General features: G+C 41.4%; 2 protein-coding genes across 7 annotated transcripts in view; one reads left to right on the forward strand and one right to left on the reverse strand.

The window, feature by feature from the left end:
* Window positions 1-10,984, reverse strand: part of Arsk (arylsulfatase family member K) — a 29,686-nt gene extending 18,702 nt beyond the window's left edge. The window contains exons 1-3 of the mRNA XM_048424439.3: window positions 10,732-10,984; window positions 7,518-7,647; window positions 4,882-5,041 (exon numbers count right to left, since the gene is read on the reverse strand). Coding sequence (XP_048280396.2) covers window positions 4,882-5,041; window positions 7,518-7,647; window positions 10,732-10,872 — 431 coding nt within the window. The 5' untranslated portion in view covers window positions 10,873-10,984. The remainder of the gene's footprint in view (window positions 1-4,881; window positions 5,042-7,517; window positions 7,648-10,731) is intronic.
* Window positions 10,985-11,056: 72 nt separating this feature from the next.
* The window catches only part of Skic3 (SKI3 subunit of superkiller complex), a 100,103-nt gene continuing 84,086 nt past the window's right edge, over window positions 11,057-27,073 (forward strand). Inside the window, exons 1-4 of one of the 6 annotated variants that reach the window (XM_048424407.3) lie at window positions 11,057-11,180; window positions 21,412-21,477; window positions 22,578-22,726; window positions 26,418-26,508. In XM_048424407.3, coding sequence (XP_048280364.3) covers window positions 26,419-26,508 — 90 coding nt within the window. In that variant the 5' untranslated portion in view covers window positions 11,057-11,180; window positions 21,412-21,477; window positions 22,578-22,726; window position 26,418. Of the gene's footprint in view, window positions 11,181-11,736; window positions 11,806-21,411; window positions 21,478-22,577; window positions 22,727-26,417; window positions 26,509-27,073 lie in introns of those variants that run through there. The other 5 variants (XM_048424435.3, XM_048424421.3, XM_048424436.3 and 2 more) reach the window with 5 other exon arrangements.

Below are 27,073 nucleotides of genomic sequence, written 5' to 3' on the forward strand. Positions count from 1 at the left end.
TAGGCAGCACCTTCCTTGGGCTGAGGTCTTGTAATGAATAAGAGAAGGTGCTAAGCAGCACCTTTCAGCCCTCTCTGCTGGCTGACTCAAGATTCAGGGTTATGAGCACATCACACTCTTCTTGTCTTGACCTCCCTGATAGGATGAACGAACCCTTTGAACTGTGAGCCAAATCCAACCCTTCTCCAGGTTGGTTTTGTCAGATATTTTGTGGCAACAAGGAGATAAGTAACTAATATAGAGACAAACCATGAGTTGTGTATTATACAATGTATACATTTTATAGAAACATTTCATGGCACGCCATAAACAAGAATATTGTCCTAGTTACTTTTCCATTGCTGTGATAAAACACCATGACCATGGTAACTTTATAAAAGAAAATATTTAGGGTTTATAATTTTAGGGGGCAAGGATCATCATGGCAGGGATCATGGCAGCAGGCAGACAGGCATCATGCTGGAGCAGTAACTGAGATATTGCTTCTTATTTCCTAAGCAGGAGGCAGAGAGAGCTAACTCAAAGTCCACCTTCAGTGACACACCTTTTCCAAGGCCATACCTCTTAATCTTTTCCAAACAGTTGCACCAAAAGGGACCAACATATGAGCCTATGGGGGCTATTCTCATTCAAATTACTACATTCTACTCCCTGACTCCCAAAGACTTGTGGCCATATCATAGTGCAAAATTCATTTAGTCCAACTTTAAAAAGTCCTCATAATCTGTAACAGTCTCAATACTGTTTAAAAGGTCAAAGTCCAAAGTCTTTTCTGAGACTCATGGCAATCTTAACAGTAAATCACAATCAGCTTACATACTTGTCATATATAATAGCACAGAATATATATTAGCATTCCAAAAGAGAGGAATGGGGGCATACCGAGGGAATAGTGGACTCAAGCAAGACCAGAGCCTATCAGGGCAAACTCTAGATCCTGTCAAATGGCTTTGATGGCTTAACATCATCAATCAAAGAAGTGTGACTGCAACACACTTCTCTTGATTAGTCTGGTCCCACTCCCTGCATGCAGGTCCCCGGCAGACACCCCATGGTTTTGGGGTCTCCAACACCATCCAGGCTTCACTATTACAGTTTCCCCCAAAGGCCTGCCTCCCAGGGCCTCGATGCAGGGACTCCCCTGCCATACACTTGGCCTCAGAGTTTCCTTAATTGCCGGCCGAGGAAGATCCCATGACCCTTTATTCCTGTATCCTTCAGGACTCTAATGCCAGAAGCATGTGGCCCCATGCTGTCAGGTCTGTGCACTGGCTTGGGATGGAACTTGGCCCCTCCCTGAATTATATTTGCCTAAGTTTTCCTTGGTAGCTGCTTTTTAGGAGGAATAGGAATCTTCCATGAATTGCAGGGTTGGCTGGTTGGGCCTGGCCTGAGCCGCTCAGGCTCTAACATGGAATCTCCTGCCGCTCTCCCAGCCCCCCAGCTGTGCCCTGCTCATGCAGTTTTCACACAGACCTGCACAACAAGCAACAACACCAGAGTCGATGTTAGGCTGTCTTGAAATGTCCTGGACCAAGAACATCATTCAATGTTTTTCACTTTAGACTCAGGAAAATTCAGAGACAATTGCGGGAAGCACCCATATTTTTGCTAAAATGGCAATTTCTAATATTGTTCCCCTCTGAAACCTTGAGCTGGGCCTCCATAAGTCCACACGGCTCTCTGTAACATTGTCTTCCAGCCTCCTATGAGGATGTTCCATTAATCCCCATTTACAGCATTCAATGGCTTTTCTCATCCAAAGCCCTCAGGTCTTCCACATTTTCTGCACAAGCAGCATGATCAGACCAGTCTCTGCAACAGAACACTCCCTGATTCTGTCCTACTTACTTTTTGACTGCTGTGATAAGACACTATGACCAAGGCAACTTATCAAAAAGCATTTTTTTGACATACAGTTTTGGGGGTTATGACGGTCATGGCAGGGAGCATTACAACAGCAGGCATGGTGTTAGAGCAGTAGCCAAGGGTGCCATGTCAATCCACAAGCATGAGGCAGAGAGAACTAACTGGGAATTGTGTGAGCTTCTGAAAGCTCAAAGCTCACCCCCAGTGACACACCTCTAATTAGGTCACACCTCCCACCCTTTCCTAGTGGTTCTACCAACTGGGGGTCAAGTATTTAAATATATGAGCCTGTGGGGGAAGCTCTCACTCAAACCACCACAAGTACATTTTCTCTATAAAAATAAAGGAGAATAATTTCAGGAGAAATTTGTGCAATAACACGAAATAATGGGAAATGTAAATCACTTCCGAAAGGCAGGAGGTGTAAGGCTTGTTGACTGGATCCACATCACTCCAATCTTTCCCACTGAACAGATGTTTATTCTGTTTATTGCCACAGACAATTTCATTTATTCCTGTTACAGTATCTTCAATGTTAACTCAGATAAGACTCAGCTGTTCAATAAGTGAATAGATTCCAATTTACAAATAGGAGTCCCCAAACTTGAGGGAAATTAAGTAATTTGCCCATGGTGAGAAGGATGGTAAGCAGGCTAACATCAGTCCCTGTGCTGCATGTTGTCTGCCCTCCTTTCTGCTAAATTCTTTTTTAAAAATCTATTTATTACATATATAGTGTTCTGTTTGCATGTATGCCTGCAGGCCAGAAGAAGGCACCAGATTGCATTACAGAAGGTTGTGAACCACCATGTGGGGAATAGAACTCAGGATCGCTGGAAGAACAATCAGTGCTCTTAACCTCTGAGCCATCTCTCCAGCCCCCTCTCCTAAATTCTCAAGGTAAAGCAGAATACAGGGCGAGATTTTCCCCAGAAGGCCTGCCCTGGTGAAAGCACATTGAGGACATGCATTAGCGCATGGGATGAATCCAGAATGTTAGCAGGCGGGGTCATATAAACCATGCTGGAGATGTGGGATTCTAATGAAATCAAGGAAGAATAACTCATGGATTCAAAGCAGGTAAGTCATGTGATTGATCAGGTGTATATTTACAGATCACTGTTGAGTCCACTGGAGGTCACTGATAACTCAGGGAGGAATGACAGGAGCCTGAGGGCACAGACAGTGAACAAGCTGGGGATGTTCTCCAGCAGAAGTGACTCCACAGTGAGGGAAGACTCCACAGGGAGGAGCGAGGTTAGGAGGACTTCTCAACTTGTAGTGTGGCTATATTTTAGAGTTTAAACAGAAAAGGAGAGAAATTTAATATTAGAAATAGCAGCAAAATAATACTTAGATTATTCTAGCATTGGTTTGACCACAAACTCACTGTGCTGCCTCCTTAGGGCTTGCTTAGTAAGAAACCACAGAATGAATCCCTTAATGCAGAATGTGCACTTCCCACCTCTGGAGATGGGAAGTCTGAAGTCAGCCCTCAGAGCCACATTCCTGCTGAAGGTTCTCTGCCAGACTGAGCTGTGTCTTCCTGGTTTAAGGTGACTCCAGCGATTCTGTCACATCTGACTTGTTCCTGTCACTCCAGTCTCTGCTTCTGCCCTTAACTGTCCTCCCTGTGCATCCGTGTCTTTCCCTTCTTCCAATAAGAGTTTATCCTAAGTACAGAGTGTCATCTTGAGACCTGTCACCAGTTATATCTGTAGTTAGGATCTATTTCCAGATAAGATAACATTCTAAAGTCTCAATGAAGTTTGGGTGGAACACTGTCAAACCCTGACTCATGACCTTATGACATTGAGTTTTCAATTCTCTCATCACTATTAATATTGTCACTCTCAATGATCACTTTCTAGGCACAAGGTGTTGCCTAGTCTTGTGTTTTTGTGAGTCCCCCCCCCCCCCCCCCCCGTGTTAGGGAACTGAAGACCACACCCAGATTTGTAGGAGGAGCTTTAGGACTTGGGATGTGTTTTTATGTCAAAGTGCACAAAGCAAACAGCACAAAGAGAAGCATGGGTGAGGAAGCATAGGCACAGGCTTCTGTGCAGAGCGCTCAGGGCACACCCGAACCTCCCAGCGTGGAACTCTGACGGTGGGGCAAGCGCTGCCTCTAGTCCATGCATGTGCAGAACCCTGGTGACTCACACTGAAGGCTAATCATGTGGGCACCCTGGACCTATACCATACCAAAAACCTGTCTCTGAAAAAAGATGATTGTTTAACATAAATAAATCGCACCACACAAACACCCCAGAACATGCCTACAGTTACAGAAAGGTGGAAAACACCCTTGAAACCTGAGTTTCCAGACACCAGCCAGGGTCAACCATATGGGTGGGCAAATATTGTTAGGGTCAACTTCAGGCCTGCACGTTAGCACTTCCCTGCCCTCCTTGTCCAGTTTAGTCATCACATTAGCGGAGTTCAGAGAGCATAGGCGTGTTCAAAATTACTAGAATCCAAACTACAGTAGAAAAACTAGAATTCAAAACTAGGCCATTCCTCTTCACCACAGTGTGTAGCTGCTTGTTTGCTTTTGTGGTGGTGTGGGTAGAACTCAGGGCCCTGTGCATGCTGAGCACCTTCTCTACCCGGGAGCCAAAGCCCTAGCTAAGCTAGCTGCCTGCCATTTGAAGGTTTATTAAATGAGAGGAAAGTTACAATAGTTTCAAGTTCTAGAGAACTCTCAAAGGTAAGTAGGCTACTGTTACAAAGACTGTAAAGTGAAAAATATTATATAACAGAAACTCACAAAATAATTCAGAGGCTAAGCTACTTCACAAATATTTAAATCAATTAACCATAGATATTAATGTTTTAGACAAAAACCCATCAGCATATTAACAGTTTAATAGTTTAAGAAGATTAAACAAAGTTAAGCTTTAGCCAAATTGGCACACTTGAGGGAGTAGGAGAATTACTTTAGCCTTGTGGTAAAGTAAGTATACGGAGTACATGAGTGTGCAGCAGAGGGCAGTGTCTGCTTCATTTTACCTAATGGAATGATGTCCTGAAGTATAGTCTACTTTTCCGAATTTCTGAGTCTGATAGCCATGCTTCTCCATGACATCCATCCATGTGGTATAATTTGGATCAAGACCCTTAAAATTATTCCAAGATTTTGTTAAGTGAGTGAAGAGGCCACTCCACATCGCTGAGGGGAAAAGAGAAACGAAAAGAACGGATGAAGGTAAAGCTTAATCATTGCTGGTTGCTCCACGGTCTGTGATCTGGAGTAAGGAATGCCATCAGCTTCAGCAGGTCCCGGGCACTTCTCACGGTTACCCATTTTAACAGTGGGCAAGCCCTACAAGGATTTCTATTCACCAAGGCCTGGAGGTTAAGTTGATTAAGGTATTTGTTGTATTTATGGCTGGAATTAAATATAAAGCTTGCACATCATTAGTGTTTTTCAGTCAGAAAAGCTTTCTCTAAGTATTTTTTTCTAGTTTTTTTACCATAAGTTAGAGTACTGGCAATTATAGACATTGTTTCCCTTATCTCTTCAAGGACTTTCCTATTCATTATCTTTTCACTAGGTTTTTCTAAGAAAAAGAAAGAAAAAGAGATGTTATGTGGCCTTATTTTCTCAAACCTTAGTAAACACCTCCTTTTCTTTTCTCATTTCTGGGTTTACACACAGTAAGTTTCCTGTTCTCATTTCTGGGTGCACACACAGCAGGTTTCCTGTTCTCATTTCTGGATGTGCACACAGTATGTTTCCTGTTCTCATTTCTAGGTGTGTACACAGTAGGTTTCCTGTTCTCATTTCTGGGTGCACACACAGCAGGTTTCCTGTTCTCATTTCTGGTTGTGCACACAGCTGATTTCCTGTTCTCACTTCTAGGTGTGCACACAGCAGGCTTCCTGTTCTCATTTCTAGGTATGCACACAGTAGGTTTCCTGTTCTCATTTCTGGGTGCACACACAGCAGGTTTCCTGTTCTCATTTCTAGGTGTGCACACAGTAGGATTCCTGTTCTCATTTCTGGGTGTGCACACAGTAGGTTTCCTGTTCTCATTTCTAGGTGTGCACACAGTAGGTTTCCTGTTCTCATTTCAAGGTGTGCACACAGTAGGTTTCCTGTTCTCATTTCTGCGTGCACACACAGTAGGTTTGAGGTGCTTTGTTTTTTCTGCGTGTGCATGTCAAGGGTATCTCCCTAAACAGTTTTTGAGGTAGGGTCACTCTCACTGAATCAGGAGCTTGCTGTTTGGCTTGCTTGGCTAGTTAGCAAGCTTCAGGGATCTCTCTGTCTTTGTCTCCCCAGTGCTAGCATTACAGGCATTCACTGTCACACCCAGTTTAATATTATTTTTTAGATACATAGGTGTTGGGTATTCAAACTCAGGTCTTTTGCCTGTGGGTAAGCACTTTATCAAGTGAGCCATCTTCCAAGGCCCTCCTTTCTTTTCTGATATAACAAAACACTAAGAGGTGGGTTTGAGTCACAATAACCATAGTCTGGTACTCTCAAATCATTCGACCTCTTTGTTTTAGTTTTCCTCTGCAAATTGAGCTAATGACAGTAACCATGCTCATGGAAGTATGAGGATTAAATATAAAATATTAGACAACATTTAGAATATCACCAAATATAGCAAGAATACACTCATCACTTTTATCACTGTCATCCCTTGTCAAAATATGCTTCTTTTCAGAAGACCCCTTGTGAGACCTTCGGAGTCCACTAGCCACTTTCTCATTTACTGTTTCAGTTGGCAACCACATTTGCATTGTGTGGATGTCCCTGGGCTACTTCCTTCACAGGGGCCAAGAGGTTTAGAATCAGAGTATCCATCGTGGGCTCCTTCTAGTCAACACAGAAGAGAAGTTAGCAAACATGTTTTTACATACGATATATCTTATCTTCCATCATTGAAATATCAATTAGAATAATATATTTTTCCTTTAATGTTGGTGACCAGACAGTTCACAGTACTAGAAATAAAGTGACCACGGTGACAGCTGAAATCATAGAGACTATTATCTCAGAGGCTCCATGGCAGATGACCACAGACCGCACGGATAGACGCAAAGGAGAGCAACGTTCAGACAAGAGTCTTAAGAACAAATTTTCACTTTCTAAACTTATGGCTTATGGTCACCTGCTCGCCATCCAAACCATGGTTGTGTGCTAAATCATTATAGTCATGTGAGCACTTAGACTCGTGACGGACGTGAATGGTGACAGCAGAGAAAGCAATGAAGTATAAAGTCTGCAATCACTGCGAAACTTAAGATACCGATGAACATGAGTTCTGCCTGGGAAGAGTCTCTAGAGAGCTGCTGACTCTTCCCAAAGCCTCGTGGAAAGACATCTTAGACACAGAACTCTCTGAGGCACAAGTACCTGCCCATCTGCTTGACAGCCAAACAAAGAAATGAAACAGCAACACAGGAACTAGACAGCATCCCAAGCAAGAAAAAGTTTTTTTCTGAGAAAAACAAAGAAATTCTTCAGAAAAATTAGAAATTCAAATGACCCCAACATTCACCCCATAGAACACACAGCAGTTACCCTGAGGTATTTCTTATTAGGTACCAGATGTGACTTTACAATAGGTTTTTGCGTATGATATTCAAATCTAGATGTTTTAGGGCTCAGCCCTTTCCTAGTGTTGCCAAACCTGCACGTGATGGACAGCAGATGGGAGAGTTGGCGTAGGCATTCAGGAAGGTGGCTCCATGCGCTTTCATCAAGTCAATAGACGGAAGTTCTACTACCCGACTTCCGGGTTGAAATGTTAGTCTTCCATCCTGAAATAAAAAAATCCAACCACTGTTGATCATCATGTACACAGAGAAGGCACAGGGCAATTTTAGATGTCCATTCTTACCCTTCCACTTTAACTTCTATTGTGCAGACAGCAAACTTAGACCATCAGTATAGTGCAGAGCTCCATTTTGCCCTCTGAGCAAACCATTCCCAACCTAGTCTCTCATCTTCCTACAGTCTCTCTCCTTGAACAGAGGAGGTGGTGGCAGCAAAGTTCTTTTCATTTCTATCTGCGCTTGCACACAAAAGTGTGCTACTTTAGGATGCTGCTTCATTGAGTTGTTACTCATACTTAAACCAATATTGGGATACAAAAACCAAAGACAGGAAGCTAGAAAATTTGAGTTTTTAAATTAAGAAAAGACCATGAAATGCTAAAATCCAAGGATGCAGAAGAAGGAGGAGGAGAAGGAGGAGAAAGAGAAGGAGGAGAAGGAGGAGAAGAGGAGAAGGGAAGGAGGAGAAGAGGAAAAGGTGGAGAAGGAGGACAAGCAAGAGGAGAAGAAGAGAAGGAGAAGAAGGAGAAAGAGAAGGAGGAGGAAAAGGAAGAGAAGGAGGAGAAGAAACCCAACTCACTGGATAAAAACTATTACTTCCTACCATTTCCTCAAACAAGAATAAGTTTGTTTGGGGGCTGGAGAGGAGGCTTAGCTGGTGTGAGTACTGCCTGCTCTTCTAGAGGACCTGGGCTCTGTTCCCAGTGACCTCATGGTGACTCGCACCTGTCTAAACTGTTTAAATTCCAGCTTGTGACACCCTTGATTATGTTACCAAAACCAATTTCCCTTTAATTTTGAACACAAAATTTACAACCCCAAAGACTTCAATATGTTTGTATGAAATCTCAAGAAGAATAAAAAGCAAGCACTGAGCTATGTTATAAGAATCTAGTACCTAAATAAGATTGGAGAGAGTTTTATACTCAGATTCATTTGCATATATTAAGTTAAAGTGCTTCTTGGAAAGTTGTTTTGGAGAATGAAAAAATAATTTAAAAATTATTTTAATAAACTTTAAATACCTGTGAGTTTATGTGTCAGGCACCTTGTAACATCTGAGGATACAATGGTGAGACAAAATAGAGGCCCATTCCCAGAAAACTCACAGCCCACTGGGAGAGGTAAAAAGTAAATTAACTTGGATGACGTCCAGTCTTTGCCTTCTGGGTGCTGGGGTCAGAGGCAGACATTACCATGCTCTCCGTTTATGGTGCTGCTGGTTGACCTCATGCTAGATAAGGACTGTACCAAATGAGCTATATCGCAACTGTGGCTCTGAGTTGTCATACATTGTTCTAGTCTATCCTATTGCTCGGACAAACACAACCATGACTCAAGGCTTCTAGCATAATATTGCTATGAATAGTCATGTAGAAGTTTTTGTGTGAACTATGTTTTCATTTCTCATAGGGATAGAATTGCTGGATTGCATAGTAACTCGTTATTTCTGGAAAAACTGTCAAATGCTTTTCCAAGGTGGCTTTACCACTTTACAGAGCATTCTCCACAGCAGTGTACGAGGTGTCCAATTCCTCCACAGTCTCACAAACTGTGGTCATTGTCTACCATGTGCGTGCGTGTGTAATTAGGATACGGAAGAACTTTTTATATGTTAACTGTACAAAATAATGCAATGGTTTCATATTTTGATCATATCTCCCTCCTCTCCCTCCTGGGGACTCCCTGTATCTTCTCAAATAATCCCCTCATACTTTCATTTTCCTACTTTTTGATTCTGGCTATCCTTCTGGGAATGAAATGGTTTGACCTACAATTCCCTAATGATCATTAATGCTAATAAACGTCTTATGTGCTTACTGACCACCTGTTTATATTCTATGGGGAAATATTTTTCAAATATTTGGCTCCTTTTAAGTTGCCTAATCCAACATTATGAAAATTTATACTTCCATTTTCAAGACGAAGTCTTTAATTCATAAACTCATTTTAAGTTAATTTTTACACATGGTGGAAGACGGGGCTCAATTTTGTTCTTTTAATTTTGAAATTAAATATGTGAATATTTAATTTCAAATTAAATATGTGAATATTTAATTTCAGCATTACTTGTTTATCAGAATTTATTTCTAGACTCTTAAATCTATTCTATTGCTTTGAATATTTATCTTTCTGCCTGTAACATATTATTGTGATTATTGCAGCTTTGTCATAAACTTTAAATTGAAAAGAATTATGTTTTATCATCCTCCTTTTTCAAGAAAGTACTTTTTTTTCCATCTTTTTGAGACAACAGTCCTGGCTGTCCTGAAACGTACTCTGTAGACCAGGCTCTCCTTGAACTCACAGAGATCCGCCTGCCTCTGCCTCTCAAGTACTGGGATTAAAGGTGTGCATCTCCACTTCCCGGCAAAAGTAGATTAAATTATAACAACTAACATTTAAATCACTGGTAACACAATTATTAAATGTCAAGATCAGTGGTTCTCAATCTTCCTAACGCTGAAACTCTTTAATACAGTTCCCCATGTGGTGACACCAAAGCACAAGATTTGTTTTGTTGCTACTTCATAACTGTAATTTTGCTACTGTTACGAAACGCAACCTAATCTGATATTTCCGATGGTTTTAGGCAACCTCTGTGAAAAAGTGGTTCGAATCCCAGAGGATTACGACCAATACATAGATTGAGAACCGCTGGTCTAGAAAATTAAATTTCCTTCATTTCTTACCCAAACATTAATTTTTGCAAGTGTGGGTGACTAACACGTCATTTTGGAAAACAAATAAGCTTTTATGGAAGTGCACAATGCATTTCCCTTCATAACTGACTTAAACCAGGATACAGGCTAAACATTAATTAATAATGACAAAAATGCTTTGGTGGACCTAGTCTGGTATTAAAAAGTGAAAATCTCCGCCCGTGGCGCGCGGGTGTAGTCTCTCCAGAGAGGTTGAGGCAGAAGGATCGCCAGAGCCTTTTTACTATTTGCAGGTGTGCACTTGCGGGAGCTCTCAACCCCAGTGTCCGCTCTCCCTGAGGCTCTCTCTTTCTCTGCAGGCTGCAGGCTGTGGGCGGCGTCCTTTCGCCGTCCTCCCTCTACTTACGAAGGAGTCACTGGCGACGAGCACCACGTTGGGCCTCTGGGTCACTAGCAGCTTCTGCTCTTGGGTTCCAGGGGCGGGCGCCGCGAGCGCAGACGCCGCGACCACCCACACCCACAGCGGCAGCATCGCCGGCAGGGGCATGCAGACGCGGTCACTGAGCTGGTCTCCTCTGGACTGCCTCCCAGCGACGAGCAGGGATAGGACCCTGAACTAGCAGTTTGGATTCCATGTACTGAAGTAACGCGGGTGGCACCGCGAAACTACAACTCCCATCAGGCTCAGAGCATGCGCATGCGTGAGGATGGAGTCCCGCTCTCACTCTTAACCCATGTAAAGACCATTTTAATCAAATCTCGAGCTAGTGATCGCTCAGCTACTTCCCCTCACGAAAGCGATGCCTGGGGAAATGCGCATGCGCTTATACTTTGCGGCAGTCCAGCAAGTGCCAGGTGGGTTGTGATTGCTTTCGCTTTGAGCAGAAGTTACACTTTAAAGGCAGTTGAAATGACATTGGGGGAGAAGGGATTGTGCCTGGAGGTGCTGCTAGGCGTCGTCCTCCTTTGCACGGGACAGCGTGTCCCAATGTTCCCTGGCATAGTGAACTGGGCGGTGATGAGGTGGCAGTGCTTCTGTCACTTAAGTTGGATGGGCTGTGCCCCTGTGGCCCAGCGGCCTCAGGTGTGGGCCGGGTAGTGGTTTGAATCTCCTGTGGCTCCAGAACCCTAGTCACGCAGCCCGCCTCTTCGGATTGCCTCTTTTGGCCGGGGCACTAAGGACTGTGCTGGTGGTGTCCGGTGAGGAGCTGGGCGTTGTAAGTTTCAGTTTCCAGATACGGAAAAGCTTCGCTGCTTTTTGCCAAGTCGCAAGGAGGCGGGGAGAGTGAGAAAGAAAGGAACAGATTCGAAAAGAAAATGTGGACTGTGTGACGTGTGCTGCTAATTGACGTAGGCTCGGAGCACAATAGTTGGATGCAGGATAATGCTATTTCTCTTTTGATTGTTAGATTACTTTGGAGAATTCCGGAACAGCAAGTTTCTATCTCAAACTCAAATTCTTCACTTATTATAGCTCCAGGTACATACACTTGTACATTAAACCAATTTTTTTGATTTTTTGACAAGGAGGAGTTGTTCTATTTATTTAAAAACTTACCTATAATATCTGGCAGCATTTTGTGTAGAATAATTGTAATGAGGAAATACATATTTAATGCATAGCGGTATGTGCTGAGTGGTCTTAAGCCTTACTACGTATTTACTGTGTAACTTATTTTTTTTGTGGAATCTGTTTTGTAGCCTTCACTCTGACTACTTTGTAGACGGTCAGACCGGGAGGTTAAATGACTTTTCCAGGGTTTGTGTAAGGAAATTGTTTGAAGAGTCAGTGTCCTAACTCAGAGATACTTTGTCTCCAGTTGCAAATTTTTATGAGTTACTGAATTTCATCTCTATTAGTGAAGCAGAATTGTGAGTATAGTGTCACCCTACAGATGTGTGTGGGTGTGCAAAAACACACTCTTTGTCTTTGAAGAGTTTACACTCTTGGGGAGAAGAACCTAACAAACAAAGTAATAGTACAGTAAGAACAGTTATCGAGGTCGATTGCCTTCTAAACAGGGCACACTCCCCAACATTATGTTGAGTTAATTTGGAATGTAGAATCAGTATCAACTGGCATTTAGATTTAGAAAAATTATATTTAGCTTTCTCTTTGGCATAGTAATGGTTCTTTGACTACTAATATTTCCCGAGGGCTTTGTTTCTTCAGGCCCTTCTTTTGACGACAGGAGCACATCTTTTTCTCCTTGTTTCTGCCCTTGCTCTGTGAGCGAGAGCAGGTGCTGCAGTGGGTTGATATGGCATAGATATTTAGGGACCCAGAGACAAAGTGTAGCTAGAATCTAAGGTCCTACTTTTTAACTGACAGTCAGTGGGCCTTGAATGTTCCTACCTGATGGAGTGTGCAGTCTTTACTTCTTCATCTTTCCTGACGGTAGACATCTCTTTGAGCACCTCATCTCACATTTGTAGGCTTCAGTATTACCAGTTCTGATTTGGAGCGGGACAGCTACATTTAACCACTCATTTATTGCTCTTTGATTTTCCATGGCCAGAAGCCTGTCTTCCCACTTCCTCTCCATTAGTAGCCTCTTCAGACTTTCCCCAGTTCTTCAGATAGTTATCATTTTACTTCAGATTTCTTCATTGTTAATGATTGTCTTCTGAACATAGAATGTTCAACAAAAGTTAATCACTGAGTTACTCTGTGAGCAAAGGAACTTTTATGTGTGCATGGGTTTATGTAGCTACATAGCATTCAGGATTGGAGGTCCAGTTTATGACTGATATAACAAAATACTATAACAGAAATTTGTTTTCTCATAATTCTGGAGTTTAGAAGTTCAACATCAAAGAGTTGTCAAGATTTATTTCTTTTAAGGCCATTGTTGTTGTCTTGTCACCTCAGTGTGTCTTTACCTGATCTGTCTTCTATACATGTGCATCCTGGTATGTCTAAATTTCTTTTGAGAGTGACAGATTGGAACATGGTCTTCCTACATAACCTCATTTAGCTTTCATTACCTTTGTACTTTGCAAATACTGTTGTATTCTGAAATGCGGGGACTGGTACTTTGATGTGTGAATTTTGGGGGTGTTGTATGTCTTTTTGTGGAAACATGAACAAACATCTATTCACTCCAGATAGGGTACCAGCAATAGATCAAAATAACTCTACCATTGTTCATTGTTCAGTTTGCTGAACTAATGAATTTTTGGGCTTATTTGCGAGCATGGGTGAGGCCTTACTTAGAAGAAAATGGATGAATCAAAGGTTGCTGCATCATTGATAAGCCCATTCCCACATGGGTGATAATTCCAGAAGGCTGTGTTCTTGAAGCTCCCCATACAACCTGTTTAGCTCAGCTATTTGGAGAGTATCCTGCCCCACATTTTATTGCTTATTTTACCTTGTGGGAAGAGCCTTGTTAATCATGTATGTTTCGGGTGATTTCTGAGACTTCTGAATTTTTTATTTCTTGAGCATTATAAGCTTCATTTACTTTCTGAATCTTAAGCCTCTCTCCAGGATGGAATGTTTTATTTGGGAAAAATTACTAAATAACACAGAGGGATACAATTATCCCCACAACAGGCTCAGATCTGTATTGTTTATGATCATTAGTTAACGATTTCTATGTTAGGTTCAGGTTGGGTCTTCAGTTGAACAATCTGGTTCTAGCTTGTGGTCCTCTGCAGGTCTTTTAATATCCAAAATAACAACAGAATTTCCTAAAGAACTTCCAGTCAGTTTTTGGAAACATATAGATATACATCCTTGTAAGTCTAATAAGACTAGAAAGGTATTAAAAAGTATGAGTAATGGTTGAATTAAAAAAAAACACAGAATGTAAATGGAGCGGCGGGCTGCTTCCTGCCGCCTGCTCGGCTAGCTTTACCCGAAATAATTACACGGAAACTGTATTTATTTAAGCACTGTTTGGCCCATTATCTGTAGCCTCTTTTTGGTTAACTCTTACATATTGATCTAACCCATTTTTAATAATGTATGTAGCACCACGAGGTGGTGGCTTACCAGGAGGATTCTAACCTGCGTCTGTCTCAGAGAAGAGAGTCATGGTGACTGCCTCATTGCCTTCTTCCTCCCAGCATTCTGTTCTGTCTTCTCCACCTATCTAAGCTGCTGTCCTATCAAAAGCCAAGGCAGTTTCTTTATTAACCAATGAAAGTAACAATAGACAGATAACCCTCCTCCATCAACAGAAGCAGTAATTCCAAGTTATGTTCTGGAACATGCTAGTGTTTCTAAAATGTCAGCTGGTTGCTGCAGTCAGCTTGTTGGGGTGTTAGGGTTTCCCAGAGGCTTTAAGGTGGCAGTATACATTGAAACTGAAGAGTGAGATCTTTGTGGTAGACACAAATTTCCTCCACCATGGAGTAATACCTTCAAGCATGTTGTTTGACATACACTTTTGGAAATGCTGGCATAGGTCATAAATGTTACAGGATCAGACTAGTGTCAATTTGGTCTGGGTCAGGTTGTATGCTTGACACTTCAGCTTGGCTTTTAATTTTGAGTAACATGAGAACAGGCAGAATTTAGAGTAAGTAGAATGAGTGGTTGGGAGAAGCACTGATACACAGAAAACTGGAGGACTATCCAGAGTGATGCGTGAGAACTGAGACATTCCTTTGGCTGATCTAGATTTTGTTGCTAGACCGTGGTGTGTCTTATATGTACTACTCAACAAGATTGTGTCCTAGTTAGAGTTAACTACTGTTATGGTGAAACACCATGGCCAAAGCAACTTGGGGAGGAAAGTCAGGACAGGAACTCCAACAGGGCAGGCAGGATCTGATGCAGAGTCTATGAAAGAGTGCGGCTTACTGGTTTGCTCAGCCTGCTTTTTTAATAGAAACCAGAACCACCAGCCGAGGTGTGGTCCCACCCACAATAGATTGGGCCTGCTCCCAGCCGTCACTAAGAAAATGCTCTCAACATGCTTGCCTGCAACCCAATCTAATGGAGGCATTTGAGGTTCTCTCCCCCAGTGACTTTAACTTGTGTCAAACTGACATAAAAGTAGCCAGCAGAGATTGATTACTTAAGGGGCTCCAAACAACATGAACCCTGTTTTCGGACACTTACTGAATTGGAAAAGAACACGCATCTCGGTGGAACAGTGAAAAAGTTCTACTGCGTTCCAGCTGAGTAGATCAGGATAGCTCAGGCTTTTTTTACTAGTACTTATGTCCTGGCTTATTTGAAGAGGACATACTCAATTTTTGTTGACAGGTAAGCAGGCAAGAAACTCCCCTCTTCAGAGAGCAAGGGATAAAGTTGCAAATAGGCTGAGTAATTTTTTAAACTTAAAAAAATGTATGTGTGCTATATTTACATCATCTCAGCACTTCCCTGCCTTTCGTGTCTCCTGTGGTCACCTGTATTCGAAGACTGCTCATTCGTTTCCTGGTCGCCCAGACCCAAATAATAATACAGAAACTATATTAATTGTAACACTGTTTGGCCAATGGCTTATGCATATTTTTAGCTAACTTTTATATCTTAAATTAGCCCATTTCTATTAATCTGTGAATCACCACGAGGTTGTGGCCTACCGGTAAGGTTCTGGTTGGCGGTTTGCATCTTTCTTTTTTGCCAACTGCATGGCGTCTCCTCGACTCCACCTACTCTCTACATCTCTGTTTGGATTTTCTGCCTGGCTTTACTTTGTTAAGCCCTTGGCCGAAAACAGTTTCTTTATTAACCCATGTTAATAAAACGTATTCACAGCATACAGAGGGAAATCCCACATCAACCTCCTCTCAAATTCATAACCTCTTTTTCTTTACTTATTATTGTTATACATGCATATATAGAAATGAATATGTACATACAACCTGATGACTCAGTTTATTGTTGCTCACATGTATATGTTGTTAGGGTGGACCACTTGGTATCGGATAACCAATTAATGGTTTCATTCCTCCCCCAGCAGTCATTAGTTGCCTATTTCATCTATAAGCAGAGATCTTTGAGATTTCCACTCTCCATGTTGTCATGTTGGCTGGTGTTGTCATTACCCAGGTCTTGTTTAGGTAACTATATTGTTTTGAGTTCATGGGGACACCGTCCCTGCCGTAGATAGGCAGCACATGTCCTGGTACTCTAACTCTTACCATTTGTTGTGCTCTGGGTGAGCCTTGGGTGTAGGGTTGTGCTGTAGATGAACCAGTTGGGATTGAGCAACTGCAGTCTGATGTTCTCTGCATTTTGACCAGTTATAGCTGTCTGTGATGGTTTCCAGCTCTTATAAGAGAAACTTCTCGGGTGAAGGTGAGAGCTACACTGTCTGGGGGATAAGGGTAAGTGTTAGGAAGGCAGTTAGAGGGGAAAATAAAAATGCCGCCTAGAAATTATACAGGTAGGGAAGTGGTAGTGGTAGGTTTTTCGCTAGGCTCCATGGCCTCACAGGCATGGGGAGTTGCTAGGCTTGTAGTCAGAGTGAATTCCTTCCTATTGGCAGATTGTACTCTAAATAGGTAGCTGTTGGCTTCCACACACGAGTGCCACTGTTGTGCCTGTGGGAGTCTTTACTCTTCTGGTCATCATGGTTTATAGGTATTACTGCTGATTATATTATATATAGAAGACTGCTGATTACTTTTCTCTCTGGTCAGCTTACATGGTACCATCCAGTACCAGGAAGTCCTTGGGGATGAGGACTTTGGGTCAGATCCAGCCTGTGCTCCAAATCCTCTGTCTGAAGTGTTTTGATCAATAAGGACTTACCGGGCAGGCCTGCTTTTCGTCCCGCCTGGCTCCCACACGGCTAGCTTAGCCCCGGAAATAACAACACACAACTTGTATTCATTAAACACTGCCTGGCCCATTATCTCTAGAGAGTTAGTTACTGGCTAACTCTCACATCTTGATTAACCCATTTCTAATAATCTGTATAGCACCACGAGGTGTGGCTTACTGGGAAAGATTCAGCATGTCTGACCTGGTGGCTGGCTCCATGGCATCTGCCTCATAGCCTTCTTCCCAGCATTCTGTTCTGTTTACTCCGCCTACCTAATTTTCTGTCCTATCAAAGGGCCAAGGCAGTCTCTTTATTGACCAATGAAAATAACACAATAGACAGATAACCCTCCTCCATCATTTCCTCTTTTTCTGTTTAAACAAAAAAAGAAAGGCTTTCATTTTAACATAGTAAAATTACATATAATAAAACAGTTATCAAGCAAGAATTACAGTCACAATATTTATAACTATATCTTTATCATAATAATGGAAAACTATAACTATGACTATCCATTCTTCAACTCCATCAAAGACTCCAGAAGGATATATTACCTAAGTAAACAAGAAGTGAGCAACTTCCAAAACTCTAGAAATGACAGAGACATCTCGCTGCCTGGACAGTCACCCAAAGTTCCTCTGTATCGTTGGGGCATCCATTTTCGGCCTTTAGGCCCATAATATCCAGCAGACATTTCCATGAAGCAGGAAATTTCAAAGGCAGTTCAGTCACTATCTGCTGTGTCCTGCAAAATGTCTCACAGACTCTTTCATGAATCAGGAACCCCGAAAGATCATCTCACCTTTAGGCAAGTTCAGCAGTCCTCTCTCTGCGGGTTCTCTGTGTCCAGTTTATATAACAGTCCAGGCAAGAGCAGTTTCTTGCCCAAATGGCTAACCAACTCCATAAGGAGCCTCTTTGATGCCCATCTTCCTCTTGAAGTAGATTGGTGCTGCCAGGAGCAGACGTGTCTCATTGTCATGAAAAGTCCTAAGTTATTAAAACATTAAATGCCATGTTCTGTAGTCTTTGAAAAATATGAATGTCTATCTGAAATATATCTATGCATTTCTAGAAAATCAGACTAACATTACTACAAGCTTGACTATTATCGATGATTATCCATTAACAACCTATATTTTTAATTATATATTGCATTTTATTTTTTTATTTTTTTGATTTTTGAGACAGGGTTTCTCTGTAGTTTTTGGTGCCTGTCCTGGAACTAGCTCTTGTAGACCAGGCTGGCCTCGAACTCACAGAGATCCGCCTGCCTCTGCCTCCGGAGTGCTGGGATTAAAGGCGTGCGCCACCACTGCCCGGCTATATATTGCATTTTAAAATGAACTACACAATCAAAATCAGAAATATATACACATATAACAAAATTGACCTTAAAATCCATACCAATGCAAATTATTCATTTCTATATCATAACCCCCTTTAAATGTAAAAGAACAAATATAAGCAATATTTGGGAATATGGACGTAGTTATTTCTCTCCAAACTTCTTCCTGCTGTATAGGGGTGCAGTTAATTAGGTCTTTCATGGTATAACCCGTCTGCCAGGTTCATCTCAGTTGGCAGTTGAGTGAAGTAATTTCTTGAGGGTGTTCACAGCAACCTTTCAGGAGGATGTGGTCTATCATACCATATTGGGATAGAAGCAATCCACAGGGTCTCATCCTCTGTGAAAACAAAAGAAGAACCTCCTTTCCAAAGTATCATATCCTTAGATCCAAATTCTGAAGTCAAGGTATTTTCAACATATCTATCTTGAATTAGTTCAGCAGCATTTATAAACAAATATCTTTTAACAGCTGTTGCTCCTTCCTCAGCATTCAAACAATTCAAAGAGAGCATAATAACACACAGTATCAAGATTCTCTGTGTATTTTCCATCTTTGTGCAGCTTTATTTTAACCTTTATTTCTTTTATTTTTTTCTTTTAACTTTTGGCTTTTGAGACAGGTTCTCTGTATATCTTTTTTCCTGGAATAACTCTGTAGACCAGGCTGTCCTTGAACTCACAGACATCTGTCTGTCTCTGCTCCCCAGTGCTGGGATTAAAGGCGTGTGCTACCACACCTTGAACTTAGAGATCCTTCTGTCTCTGCCTCCCAGGCATTGGGATTAAAGGTGTGTGCTACCACACCTTGAAGTCACAGAGGTCAATCTACCTCTACCCCTTGAAGTCATAGAGGTCAATATGCCTCTGCCTCCCAGGCATTGGGATTAAAGGTGTGTACCACCACACCCTATATCTCCCTTTCTTTTTTATTTTTAATGACTTTAACCTTTTAACCTGCATATATTTTTAACTCATAGTAAACCATTTAGAGGTTTTCTTCCTCTTTGAATCTCTTTTTACTGTATATCTCTCTTTTTCTGACCACATGTGAGTCTAAAACTGTGGCTTTGATGGCTAGATCCAGTCCATTCCTTAGCTTTCCAGACTCATGGTAGAGGTCCCACTGGAGCCTTTTACTGCCACAACTCTATGGCATTTCAAAGTCCCTGCCAGCAAGCAAGCTGGAGTGTTCTGCTCACAGACCACATTCAAATCCTCCATCGTCGGACTGCCTGCCTGAAAGAGGCAGAGTTTGCCCTGGCAGGATGGCCCAGAAAGCTGGCATTTTAAAACGGCACAGCTTTTTTCCTGCTACAACTGACAACCGAAAAGCATGCATTCAGCTTTTCGTCAACACCATTTAAGTGTTTCGCGGCAGGACCTTTTAAAAGAGCTGCAAAGTTTTGCAGCTAAAGCTGAGTCAGGAAGCCTCTCTTAGATGAGAGCCTTGCTTGCCTCTAGCAAGCAAAGTAGACCCGAGAAATTGCTGCTACCAACAAAACATGCTTTACTCTATTTTTTCCCAAGCTTTCTCAAGCTTTCTGTGGATTCAGTTATCCACGTGGGCGCCATTTGTAGTGAGGGACTGCGGGCAGGCCTGTTTTTCGTCCCGCCTGGCTCCTGCACGGCTAGCTTAGCCCCGGAAATAACAACACACAACTTGTATTCGTTAAACACTGCCTGGCCCATTATCTCTAGAGAGTTAGTTACTGGCTAACTCTCACATCTTGATTAACCCATTTCTAATAATCTGTATAGCACCACGAGGTGTGGCTTACTGGGAAAGATTCAGCATGTCTGACCTGGTGGCTGGCTCCATGGCATCTGCCTCATAGCCTTCTTCCCAGCATTCTGTTCTGTTTACTCCGCCTACCTAATTTTCTGTCCTATCAAAGGGCCAAGGCAGTCTCTTTATTGACCAATGAAAATAACACAATAGACAGATAACCCTCCTCCATCAGGACTTACCCTCAATTCTGCTCTTACAGAAACATAAAGGTTCATCGGAAACAATGACTTCTAAATTTCTTCTAATACCATTCCTTAGCATTCATAAATTGTATTACTATATCTTAGTTGTTTTGGATGATTTGTTTTAAGAAATTTTCTTTGAATTGTTGATTTGGATTTCATAAAAAATTCTTAGAGTGAATTTTGGTTTGGGATGAAGACAGGATTTCCAAGAGTTTCTGCAATGGCCCTGATTGCCATTGTGCCATTTTCTGCAGACTACATATGTGAAGCAGTGCTCTTAGCTTTGACTGTTCTAAAGTCAAAATAGTTAACAGTTCTGAAAGATTTTGAAGATATTCTATATGTTGCACTATCAAATATCCATCCAAGATTTAATTATTTGTCTAGGAATAGACATTCATTTCACTATTATGCAAATTTTCTTTGCAACTAAACTTCTTTATGTTTTACTCTCAATAGGTATTTGATTTGTATACCGTTGTTTATGTACCTGTGTACTCAGGACTGCATAAAGTTTTACAGGTGAAAAGAAATCATTGAAATTTCGAGATGCAGATTAGTGTCTTTCTTGGAAAAACAAAAGACTGAAATCATACAGAATTTTTTCCTCATGTTTTAAATTGTGATCATGTAGGTGGCAGGTTGTTAGTTCAGCTGCTCAGCCCCGAAATAATCACACAGAAACCATATTATTTGCAGTACTGTTTGGCTAATAGCTTAAGCATATTTATATCTAGCTCTTATATTCCAAACTAACCCATCTCCACTAGTCTGTGCATCACCATGAGGTCGTGGACTACGTGGTTTCTCCCTGACTCTGCCTGCTCTCTCTCTATATCTCTTTTAGCCTGACTTTATTCTGTTAAGCCATTGGTCAAAAGCAACTTCTTTATTAACCAATGGCAATAAAATACATTCACAGAATACATCAGCTCCCACATCATGATCATGGTGAATCTGATTTTTAAAAACTTTGGAAGAGTTTGGGTGTTTTATATCACTATTTCATGTTTTTTTTTTCTTAATTTAGATGAAAAAAGTGGGTAAGGAGCAGTTTGGCATCCAGGTCAAAAAGAAGATGCAGGTGTGAAAACAGGTAGGAACTGAGTGGGTTGCTAAGTAACAAGCAGGCAGTCTGTCTTTACTTAATAGTCCTTTCTTTTGCCTTCAGTAGAAGGACTAGTGATAGATTTTTTTTTTTAAAAAATTATACTACAGATTAAAACAAATATATGGTAATTTGAATGTAATTGGCCCCAATAACATCCTAGGGAGTGGCACTATTAGGAAGTGTTTGGAATTAACATGCACACACATTTGTGCACTCATACATGCATATGTGTTTGATGAAGGGAATACCTGAGAGCCTGCCTATAAAGGAAGAAGGAATGGGAAGAGAATGGATGGTTATATTGTAGTGTAAAGAACTCCATGTGGAAACACATAGCTATGGAAGGTACTGAATACGGCAGCTGTTGTCAGGAGAAAGTGTGTTTGTCTCTAGTGTGCTTTCCTGCTGCTGTCCTTAGTCTGAGCTCATCCACCTGACTCTCAAGATGTAGCATCTTAGGCGGCTGTGCTTTCTTCCCTTGTTGCCTCTGTCTCCCACCCCTTTTCCTTCTCCCTCCTCCTGTCTCCCCTTTCTCTCCATTGTTACATCCTGTCTTCTCCTAGTAGTCATCGTGTGCTTACCCAGCACACCTTCTCTAAATTTCTACAGGACTTTTCTTCTTAATCTTTAACATTGGGTTCTTTCATAGTTCACATGATGTCTTAGATCTCTCTCCAGCTTTAGATGGTATTCTTCAGAGCAGCAGGGCCTTTTTGTGTTTCGTCATGCATGGGTGAGCATAGGCCCACATGTCGTTTCTTACTTATGCATTCTTCCACATAAAGTCTTTCCCCTTCCCTTCCCTCCCCTCCCCTCCCCTCCCCTCCCCTCCCCTCCCTCCCTCCCTCCCTCCCTCCCTCCTTCCTTTCCCTTCCCCTTCCTTCCTTCCTTCCTTCCTTCCTTCCTTCCTTCCTTCCTTCTTTCCTCCCTCCTCCTCCTCCTCCTCCTCCTCCTCCTCCTTCTTCTTCTTCTTCTCTCTCTCTCTCTCTCTCTCTCTCTCTCTCTCTCTCTCTCTCTCTCTCTCCACTTGGGTATCTCTCTTTATTTGTCCAGGTCAGTCATCCTCATTGATTTCTTTCTTTTAGTCTACAGGTTTTTTAATAGAAGGAATGTGGCTTGAGAAAGTTAATGTGAGATCAGCACTGAGCTTTGTTAGCTGCTGCCATTAACATTTGTAGACTGAAAAGATTTTTTTCTCCAGTTCACCTCTGAATTAATATCGAGATACTCTCAGGTAAGACAGTTGTTTCAAAGGTGATAGAATGTGATGTGCTGTTTTAAATTAAGTAATTATTGCAACAAGTTCTTAAATTGTCTTTGGGAAATCTGAATGTCTCACAGCTAAATTGATTTTTATAATGTATTAATTTTTGTATTATTCTGAATACCAGCTTGCTTTAAGTTAAAATACTCTTATCTTGAAATCTCTAACTTCATAGATTTGTTTTATATTTGTACATTTCACTTTGGCTAGAATGTACTGATAATGTTCTGTTAGTATACTGTCTTAGTATAATCTATTAGTGTACCATGGTAGGGTACTGCTAGTGGAATATGTTAGTGTACTACACTAGTGTGCTGCATTAGTGTATTAAATTAGTGTACTGTGTTACTGTGTTGAGTTATTGTACTTGTCGGGGTCCTGTACCAGCCTGGACCCTAAATTATTTCTCCAGGACCAGAGGGGAGCCGTGGGATTAAAGACACAACTCACATGGCTTTATCAGGAGGGAGATTCTCAGTGATCCCTCATGCAATCCTGAGTTCACATCCTGAAAATTTCTCTGCATTTATTCTCCAAATAACCTTATACCAAAACACAAACTGAGGGTGAAATTCATTAGCATTCTGCTTCCTAGGTGACCAGGTGAATGGCTGTGGTCACGTCCACACCCATTATGCCTGCTCTGTCATGTCTTCCTATCTTCCTGCTCTGTATGCCAGCTCTGTCACGTAGACTGAATTAGCATCTCTCTCCCAGGCTTCCTCCAAATTACAAAGAAGAAGCAGAACAACAACATCCTGACCCTTTGTTAGGGATGGCAACAGGCTAGGCGATCGACCACCTCCTGTGTGGCAGGTGCAAACTATGGCCAGGGATTCTGGTCGCCATACCATGTAGAGATATGGACCTACATGTACTGCATGAGTGAATTGTGTCAGTGTAAACTGTTAGTGTACAGTGTTAGTTCAGTGTACTGCATTGTTATATTAGTGTACTTTGTTTAAAGTGTTAGTGTACTGTGTGTCCAATGCTAGTGTACTGTGTTAGTGTACTGCATTAGTGTGCTGTGTTCTTATAAAGTGTTCATGTACTGTGTTCATAGTAGATTGTGTTCATGTATGGTGCTTTTATAATGTGTTAGTGTGCTTATTATGATGGTAGAATATTTATTGTGTTCTCATACTTTATTTGAATACTATGGCACTATGCTGTGGTTGTCACCTAGTTTGTTACTCTGAATATCTAGAGTCTGTAGCTATTTAGTATCTATCCATCTGTCTGTCTGTCTGTCTGTCTATCTATCCACTTGTTTTTGCTTTACCTTTTATTATTATTATTATTTTATTTTATTACTTTTAAAAACGACCAATCCAAATTCCCACTTCCTCCTCTCCTCCTACTCCCTTCTCACTCCCTCCACACATCCTCCCCCCACCCTCCTGCAATCTTAAGAGAGGGCAAGGCATGCTCCCCACTATATCCAGGTTGAGCAAGGTATACATCTAAAGAGAATAGGATCCCAAAAAGCCAGTACATGCAGTAGAGACAAATCCCAGTGTCATTGTCATTGGCTCCTCAGTCTGCCCCAACTGTCAACCACATTCAGAGGGACTAGTTTGATCCCATACTCATTCATTCCCAGTCCAGTTGGAGTTGGTGAGTTCCCATTAGCTCAGGCAAATTGTCTTGTGGGTGAACACCTCATGGTCTTGGCTTCCTTGCTCATACTCTCCCTCCTTCTGCTTTTCAGCTAGACCTTGGGAGCTCAATCCAGGTCCCTATGTGGGCCTCTGCCTCTGTTTCCATCTGTTGTTGGATGAAGGTTCTATGGTGACTACAGGGCAAGGCCAGTTCAGGCATCCTCTCCTCTAGGGTTTTAGCTGGGGTTATCCTTTTGGATTCTTGGGAATTTTTTTAGAGTCGGATTTCTTGCTAACCCCAAAATGGCTCCCTCAATCAAGATATCTCTTTCCTTGCTCTCATATCTGTCCTTCCTCCATCTCAACTATCCCATTCCCTCAAGCTCTCCCCAACCTTTCCTTCTCCCCTTCTCCCCTTCCTTCAACCACCCACCCTGCCGCCATGCTCCCAAATTTTGTCAGGCAATCTTGTCTGCTTCCAGTTTCTGAAAAAGCATTTGACAAAATTCAGCACCCCTTCATGAAAAAGGTATTGGAGATATTAGGGATACAAGGATCATATGTAAATATAATAAAAGCAATATACAGTAAGCCGACAGCTAACATCAAATTAAATGGAGAGAAACTCAAAGCAATTCCACTAAAATCAGGAACAAGACAAGGCTGTCCACTCTCTCCATATCTCTTCAACATAGTAATTGAAGTTCTAGCAATAACAATAAGACAACATAAGGCTATCAAGGGAATTCAAATTGAAAAGGAAGAAGTCAAACTTTGTTATTTGCAGATTATATGATAGTATACATAGTACATAAGTGACCCCAAAAACTCTACCAGAAAACTCCTACAGCTGATAAATACCTTCAGTGATTTGGTAGGATACAAGATCAATTCAAAAGATCAACACAATTCTTCACAGACCTTGAGAGAACAATAATCAACTTTATTTGCTTTATCTTTATGATAAGATTAGAAATAGGTTGAGTAAGCAGAAAATACAAATATTTCTCTTTTAAACATTGTATTGTGATTATATTTGTTTTGGGTAAGTCAGTAATTTGTAAAATATTAACATGGACTACCTCATTTATGATTAAATTAATATATTATAATATTAAATAAAGTACTTTTGCTGATGAAGTAATATATCTTTGAAATTTTTAAAATCTTATTTTTAAAAAGTCAGTATACAGAGTGTTAAAGTTTCATGTAATAAAGGTTGGCCTTGAACTCATGATTCTCCTGCCTCTGCCTCCCTGATGATGGGATTACAGGAATTGCTACCTCACTTGGGCACGTGTAGTGTCTCTTCATGCATAGCTGGTATTAGTGTGCAGTTTTGCATAGTCTTGTATCCCTGTGTAAACATTTATATTATTTTTCATTAGAGAAAGTGATATTACAGTAATCTTCAATATGAGGACAGTATTCTGATTTACATGGCACAGAATCTAGTATTAAAATAACTGTGTTAGCATTTAAAAAATTCTCTCATCTTAGTTACTAAAGCTGTTTATGTTTTTCTCTGTCTTAAGCTTACTCTACTGGATTTGCTTATAAAATTGGATTGGATTCGCAAGATCATCTGTCCTTTAGCTAAATGTGTAGAGAGTGAGTGTAATTCTACCACAGCTCAGTTTCCACATGCACCTGTTGGTCACCTGCCACTTGTTGGATACTAATCCTGGAGCTGAAAAAGCAATAGCAGACAAAACCCTATTTATACAGAACTAGACTCTGCTGGGGCTCTCCACACAGTAGGCTAGGGCCAGATGCATTGAGCGTTTTGAAGTAAAGTAAAGCAAGGGAAGGGTAGGGGGAAAATAGGTCGTTTTAAGTAGAATGTGGAAAGAATAAAATTTTAAGTAAGTCGTTCAGGGGGTTCCGATGTGGAACAGACATTTGCATAGAAATCTGAGGAACTGAGGGAATGAACTGTGTGTAGAGTAGGGGACAGACTGTCCCGGAGAGCAGGAAGTAGATGTCTCGTTTTCACATGGTTCAGTTTTTTCACTGGGGAGATATTATTGTGTGTTCACTGTGACTTCTTGTCTTGATAGAATGTCTAGCAAAGAAGTGAAGACTGCCCTGAAGAGTGCAAGAGACGCAATCAGAAACAAAGAGTACAAAGAAGCTTTGAAACATTGCAAGGTAAAGGATATTTGTTTCTTTGGCAGCCAAATATATTACCAATTTATGAGTTATTTTAAGGTATAAGCCATTTACTGTCCACATTCAGACAAATGGTAGAACCTATAGAGCATATCTCCTTATTAATGGGGTAGGCTCTCATTGCTGCACTTGATGTTCTTTATTGCTAAATTACCAAAGCCATGTTTGTTCTTAAAGCCAGACGTATCATAAGCACCATGCGTTGTGGAATGCAACTCTACTTTAGCATTATTACTATTGTTGTATTACATTAAACATGTATCTGTTATGTGTGTTGTGCTTGTGGGGGTCAGAGGACAAATTGTACGAGTCCTTTCTTCTGTTGCCTCAGTCCTGGGGCTTAAATTCAAATCATTGATTTGATAGCAGGCACCGGAACCTCTGGCCACCTTGCCTACCTAGCATTTTATTATTTTGAGGAATGTTGACATTCCAGTTTCTATCTGACCAGTGGCTGGAAGAAAAAAGGTTCTAAAGCTTCCTCACATCCTGATGGGAATGTTCCTGTTAAACAGAGCAGCTGAATGTGGTGGAGAGACAGACA

This window comes from Myodes glareolus, chromosome 15, assembly GCF_982192425.1.
Source record: "Myodes glareolus chromosome 15, mMyoGla1.1, whole genome shotgun sequence".
Lineage (NCBI taxonomy): Eukaryota > Metazoa > Chordata > Mammalia > Rodentia > Cricetidae > Myodes > Myodes glareolus.